Here is a 7,211-nt window from a genome sequence, read left to right as displayed (position 1 = left end):
ACAACTTGAATCAACAAAATGCAAATGCTTAAATAAGAATTTGTAAAGTTAGGCTTGGTTAGATTAAGTTTCTTAAAGCTTCGTCTGGTTTTGTAAATGACACTAGATTTATACAAAGGTGTATGTAGATAACAGGTTTTAAAATTTGTTGACTAGTAAAACAAACATAATGAAACCTTTGGTTGTTTCAGGTTCAACAAATACAAATAAAATTAAAAATAAGAAAATTTATATTAACATATTGCTGACTTTTTTTTTTTAGAAAGTTTGTTCCCTTCTTACAATTGTTTTAATTATTAGCTTGCACACTAAAATTTGTACTGATGTTCTATAACTTTATATACCTCAATGTTAAAAACAAACCTACTTACAAGCTTTGTTTTCAAAACACATCTACATTTTCTTTTCAAAAAATATGCTTCAAGTGAGAGCTATTTTGGGCTAAAGTGTAATTTGTTTTTGGCCAGCAATATCTGTGCCCCTTTCTTTACATCGAATCTTCTCTGTAGTTGAGCGTCCTGCCTTATGGTATGAATATTGTCCTTTCGCCACGTATTAAAATCCACGTCTGACCAATATAAGACGATGAAAAATTGAACAGAGGAGAGAGGCAGGCAAATTTGGTTTGAATTTCATCCTCAGTAGAGATTAAGGAGAAAAAACAAATAAAAAAAGAAGCTACTCGCGAAGCTTGTGCCATTCGGCAATTTGTCTGCGAGGAGAGTTGCAAACTTCGTTCCAGTGATGAAGAGCGGACCCTGTGCTCTTTGCTCCACCCAGCTCCAGCCGTCCAATCACCTACAAGAGAGAAAAAGGCATTATTTTACATCTCATGCTCTTACATGCGGCGTCTTTGAATATCTAACTTCGTTATTATAGTCTCATCTGGTATTTGATGTCCCTAAACTAAATAAAAATGAACAACATTAAGAATATGCATTCCAGTAGCATATATTCTTAGCATACATATACTGCAGGACGCTTTAGAAAGAGAGCTTCGCGGGCTAACAGCAGACGTGTCTAGCACACTGTTGCCGATACTCTTGTGTCGTCTGCTCCTCACCCGAACAAACAGGCGGAGGTAGCAACAGGCAGAGGTCACTCACCTTTCCAGAAGGGTGCAGCGAGCTAGCTGTGGCAACCGGGCTCGCTCATTCGCGGATCTGATTGGTTCTCGCAGACACACCACCATATTGTCGTCTGCTGCAAGCCCGCGAAGCGATGTTTTTAAGGCCTCATAGATTATAATATTCATTATCCAACTGAACAGAAGGTTCAGTTCAATGATTTGAAGGCTACTCAGAACAGTAACACATTCTTGTAAGTAAATAAGAATCACTGTTTAAAGCAAGGTTATTAGAAGATTGAAAAGCACTTTTAAGCACTCATCAAAATATCAATCCAATGAATTCATATTTGTTTAATGAACAAGGTTATTTTTTTAATAGTGAACGATAGGTAGTTTCAGCCCATAATAATCTATTTAATTTTCATCCCAATTCCAGCGCAGCTGCTACATCATATGAACTCAGTTATGAAATTCAGCATTGGGCTCGTCTTGATTTGTAATAGTGGTGTTGAGAGGAAATTATCTACTCAGTTGGCGATGAGAGATGTTGCTATAGGAGATCCCAACGCAAGAGTTCAGTGTGAGACCTTAAGGGATTTTACTTTTGATTGCTCGAATTGTCGTTTTAAGTTCACTTTATGCACAGAAAGGCTAATCGGGACTGGACCTACAGTTTAAAGTGGGATCCGAACCACTGTGCCATGTGCCTCCACCGGGTATCGAACCCGGGACCCCTTCATTACAAGGCGACGACGCTACCACTGCGCCATTGGGGAGGCCCAATTTACTTTTCAGATCATCCTCCCCAAATAAGAGTGCTTTTGATAGAACTCTGTCAAATATTCGAACGGGATACTGCACAGGACCCTACAATAGATGTAAAAATGTGAAACATTGGCCAATGTTACCAATGACGTATTTAGACGGGGGATCCAGGCGGTCCGGCCCCCATAAAGATTTACAAAATCCAAAATTAAATAAGCAAAAAAGTTAGATCCTATGATATTCTTATCAGCTAGATCTATCAACGTTTTTGGTTTTCAATAATTAATCCATTAAAAATTTTCAGTTATTAATTTCTCTGGTAGAAAAGCTGTTTTTATACAAATTTTATTTATTGATTGATTGATTTGCCTTATATTAACTTCGCTTATTATTATTATTAATAGAAGTATTATTATTATTAATAGAAGTCTTATTAACAGACTCATTATAAACTTTATTATTATTATTACACTGAAACGCACATCAAATGACAAATGAAGTGTCAGGTGATATTCCAATGTAGTGACATTGTTTTCACATTTCGAATTTTCCACGTGACATTGCACTCTGCTATCGTCTGTGAATTCTCCCCTCCCCAACTTGCAGGAAGTAAAAAGTAACGTTACTATAAATACATATTTTCCTAGGTCGCTATTTCAGCTGCTACATTAATTTCTGTGGATAGCTATTTTCGGTCGGTGCTTCACGATCTTCTTTTGTCCATCCACGCATATCGTGTTTTGTACATTTCACACCTGATGCGTGGTTGCATTTGGTCTAATACGGCCCTCAATGTAGGCACTCTTCCGTATGATCGATTGTCAATTTCCGACGAAAAAGGGGCTTCGGGTCTATGAAGACTTTTAGACCGTTGTGCTGTGTACACTATCGACATTTTGTTCTGTCGGTCTCTTGTGAGAAAATTTTCCTTGCAGGAGAAAGAGTGAATTCAGTCAAGTACACCAAAAATACAGGGTAATTCAAAATGATTGTCGGGGTTTCAATATTCTTTTCTGGGCAGGTCATGAGACGTATAGCATTTATAACCGCATCAATTTTGACGCTATCAAAGTTTTATTTCGTAATAGGCAATACCCCGTAGTTCCGAAAGGCCATCTTTCCAGGCGGTTACCAGCTTGGGCTGTCGCTTCACCCTCGGATTTCACTTTGAACCGTAGGTCCAGTCCCGATTAGCCTCTCTGTGCATAAAGTGGACTTGAAACCAAAACTCAAACCGTTAAAATTCAAACTTGGAGGATGCACGGGATCTGGCAGGACTGGCGAGAATTGATTTCCTCTTGTTGCTGGTGAACCCCGAGCGAAAGATGATCTTTCCACGTGGTTGCCAACTTATGCTGCAAATGGCAATCTTCATAAAAACCTCTCAGGCCCGGTTTAAGGCGAGGAGATACAATTACGCACCAATTGTGCATTTATTTCAGTATCGCCCGAATGGGCACTGCTACTAAAACAAACCCTGTGTGTATCCAAGAGTATGAATTTGTCTTCATGTTGCAAGTGCAAACATTTTATTATGTTGATTATTAAGCTGGACACGATGTTTGAAAAATATCATGAATAATAATTTTCGGAATCCCATGTATTCCGAATCAACTTCAACATCAAGGTACGGCTAATCAAATGGAAGTTTCGACTTTTCCGCTGGTGAAATTCATCTTCAAACTGCCCTCTTCCCGTTGACATCTCTTTCTATTCCATCGGAAGTTTTATATTGACAAGGGTATGAATCAAATCATACTCCCATATGATCAATGCTTTTTTCCTTGCCTCCTGGCAGTGTTACCAAACCTGATGGGCATAAAAGAACTAAATTTCACCTTAAATGGAGTTAAAACTGACTCTGATGAAGCTAGATTTACGATGGCTGGATAAAGTGCCTTCTAGGGTAATGTTAGTTGCCAAAGGGGTGGGGCACTGCTATTGTCGTTAACTCTAAATTGATGACAATTTATTCTTAGTTTTCAACATCTAGATCCGGCGGCATCGCCCATCTTAATAATCCACCGATGGTGGTATGAGTATGAAATCGAAAGTAAAGAATTCCCTGACGACAATATTATGTCAATTTCACGTCTAGTATTGCGCTATAAAAAAGTAGCTGGGGAGATAAGAGAGAGTGGGCCGACGCAGTTAATATAACAATATCACGTCACGTGCAAAATGTATAATTATGACGAAAGGTGGTCTATGTGGGTCGGAACCAGAGATGGCATCATAGTGGGGCAAGGGGAGTGGGCTTCCCAGTTCACAGCGAACGAGTGCACGAAAGACTGATTGATTGATTTAGTTTATTTTACTTAGTGTTTTGTGCCTCTTGGCTAATTTGCGAAGATCGGGATGAGTGATGAAATTGATGAATGGACATTCGCAAACAACCAAGCCCGAGCGGGATTCGAACCCGAGACCCTTGGCGTCGCAGCGCGATGTGATAACCACTCGGCCACAGGGTCCAGATCTGGCTCCAAGAGAGCTAAGTTGGCACACTGCCATGGACGGAAGGGATTGGGAAGACTCCCGTGGAAATTGTATCGGATGCCCTTAATGACGTCAGAGAACGGTGCCAAGTAAAGGGCCGGCGGTTGAGTAATACTGATATAAACGAATTGTATATTTTCTTGCTTGCCTAATAAACTAGAGGTTCTGGTTTCTAATACCGGAGTACTACGATTCTATATCCATTCGTCTTCAACTACATGTTTATCATTATCATTTTTCGTTACCGTCTCCAGTAAGTTATCAATATGAGTCATCCACCCCAAGAAACCATAGCGTACACAAGAAGGTTTGGTAGCGGCAGTAACCGCCATTTTGGTCCAGATTTCCTAATAAAACAAACACTATGAAAAGTTCGTAGAATGTAGCAAAAACCACTAAACCGGAACCCAACGTTTCCGTACGGTCAAAGCACACCATTGTTAATCGTCCAAGGTAAAGGCAGGCGAAGCGTGGTGTCTACCACGGCGCAGAGCGGAAGGAACTTCCATGTATGGTTAATTGAGTACAAGTACGAGTATCAAGTTTCCGCCATGGAACCAGAGCGAAGAATTCCTCTCTGGAGATTTCTGTCCACAACGTTTCCTCCGTCATTGATTACGCCTCCATTCACGTCAGACGGCCACATAATGAGCGGGGCAGATGGCGCTGGTGAGGCCGATGGAAGGGAGTGGCGACATGCTGTGTGTACGTGAGTTTTTGCTAACTGCCTCTGACTTCAACATGGCGGTTAATATCCGCTTTGCGCAGGAAATGGGTCGGATTTGGAAGGAAAATTAATCTCGTCGTGTTTTCAGCAACCGCAGTGATGCACTTTTTTTGCGCTGTCGGAAATGTAATTGCTGACAAAATGCGTTATCAATTCTGTGTACAATCACTTTGGTAATGTAGACCGTACAGCAATCGAGTGACGGGATATACAGTGATTTTTTTTCAATCGGTGATACCTTTTCCAGTTATATATCTATCACCGTGATACAATTAAATGTTTATGTTATTGATTAACAGCGGCGATGGAACTCGATGCGCTGATCACGTTTAATCCAATGAAAAAGCAGCTCTGGCAGGTCCTGGAGTTTTGTTTTAATTTAGTTTTATTGTTTAAAACTTTTAACCTCTAAAAAGTATTCGTTCACAATCATGAAATAACAAGTACCTAGAAACCATGTAGGGGGGACATTTTTGTAAATGCACAGGTTTTCCCTTTCTAAAGACACCCAAATGTCAATTTCTCTTCCACGTAGTACAGCCTGGACTGCACTTTGCAAACTAGCGAGGCTCTGGCGACTCCCAGCCCGTATTATCCTCTGTTGGGATTGTGTTGTGTCGTCCCTATATATTTGTGGTGAATGTCACTTCATCAATCTAATTTTATCATTATTGTGTGTCTGCAAGGATTGTTATGTATTGCTTTGTAACCCCCTACAAATCAATCCCCTTGGCATGCCCCTAACACACCTACCTCATTCTTAGTCACCCTGTCCCAATCCAGGAGGAGAAATTCCAAGCTAACACTATCCAGGCCTTCAGCACCAGGCGGGATGTCAAATACAAACGACTCGTTGAACACAGGGTTCAAGGTTCGCTTCTTTACATGAGTCTTCTTCTTGGCTATCCTTTGACTGTTGTACAGGAGATAGATCTTCACGTATGGATCTGTAAAGAAATAAGACAATTGTGATTGATTACACTGGGGAACAGTGAAATTGCGGCACAGTGTTTGAGAGCTAATTTAGGGCGATTTCATGCTGCTGAATGATGATATAATAATATATTTCCTGAATTGGCTCTAATTTGCAACTAAACCAAAATGGCGGAAACATAAGACATACATATAAACAAACTTCTAACAACAATTTAATATTTATTTTGTGATTGCAAGTATTATTATAAAAATAACATTCACAGCACAAAAATATCAATCATTAACATGATTTTTTGGTTCACTCCATGTCATGGGCACTCCAAATTTGAGTCCCTTTCGTCCGCCTTGGCCCCAATAACGAAGTGATTCCAAACAAGTTTTTCAAACTATATGTGGGACCCATTTTTTATTCTGTTGTCCCAGATTTTTGGCAAAATAAGCCTGATACATATCTCTCACTACATCCGTGATATTTCTTCTCTGTGATGGTAGACAATATATTCCACATATATAGCAAAACACATTTGGGTTATTGAAACATTTACTACGTGAGGAACTCATATTTCCAATGTATTCACATTAAACGCATTTCGCTTAGTTATACTACAAAATTCAACATTAAGAGATATATTGCCTAGCAATGCTTCATAAGTTGCCTAGCAACAATTTACAAATAAATAAATAAGTTTCTTAATGGGAATTTCAGCCCATTATCAAATTTTGATATTTCCGAGAAAAGCGTGGAGTAATTTTACCGCCTACATTTTCCATGGTGTGTTTGTTTTTATAACTGGAGTCAATTCAACTGAACGAATCATACAATTGGCAATCACAGATGTTTTGTGTGCTGAAACTGTTATTAAACTTTATGCCACAAAATAAAATCTTTTTTTTTGTTCCCCAGTGTTATCCTTTATTAAGTGTTGATTTGATGTTTAAGCTCACTTTTATGCACAGAAGGCTAATCGGGTTTGAACCTACAGTTCAAAGTAGGATCCGAACCACTATTTGCCTCCACCGGGTCCCTTATTAAGATTAAGATTAAGAAGGCAATACCCAATGATCATTTGTATAAATATTATAAATTACGCAAATTGTGTAAACTGCGTTTCATATGGTTTTATCCAACTGTGGACTATAGATCCAGTTTCGAATAGTCGTTTCCTGATGTACTAAAATTCCCCTCACACACTGAAAAATCTCTGACTTCGAGTTACT

At 39.3% G+C, this 7,211-nt stretch overlaps 1 protein-coding gene across 2 annotated transcripts in view; it reads right to left on the bottom strand.

Annotated features, from left to right (window-relative positions):
• Window positions 1-221: 221 nt before the first annotated feature.
• Syt4 (Synaptotagmin 4) overlaps window positions 222-7,211 on the bottom strand; it is a 350,489-nt gene continuing 343,499 nt past the window's right edge. For both annotated transcript variants that reach the window (XM_083140973.1, XM_083140974.1), the window contains exons 6-7: window positions 5,811-6,004; window positions 222-798 (exon numbers count right to left, since the gene is read on the bottom strand). In XM_083140973.1, the coding sequence (XP_082997099.1) occupies window positions 679-798; window positions 5,811-6,004 (314 nt within the window). In that variant the 3' untranslated portion in view covers window positions 222-678. The remainder of the gene's footprint in view (window positions 799-5,810; window positions 6,005-7,211) is intronic.

The sequence above is a fragment of the Lepisma saccharinum genome, chromosome 19, assembly GCF_977018435.1.
Source record: "Lepisma saccharinum chromosome 19, izLepSacc3.1, whole genome shotgun sequence".
NCBI classification, from domain to species: domain Eukaryota; kingdom Metazoa; phylum Arthropoda; class Insecta; order Zygentoma; family Lepismatidae; genus Lepisma; species Lepisma saccharinum.
Note: the sequence above shows the minus strand (reverse complement) of the source record. Positions and strands in the feature narration are given on the sequence as shown.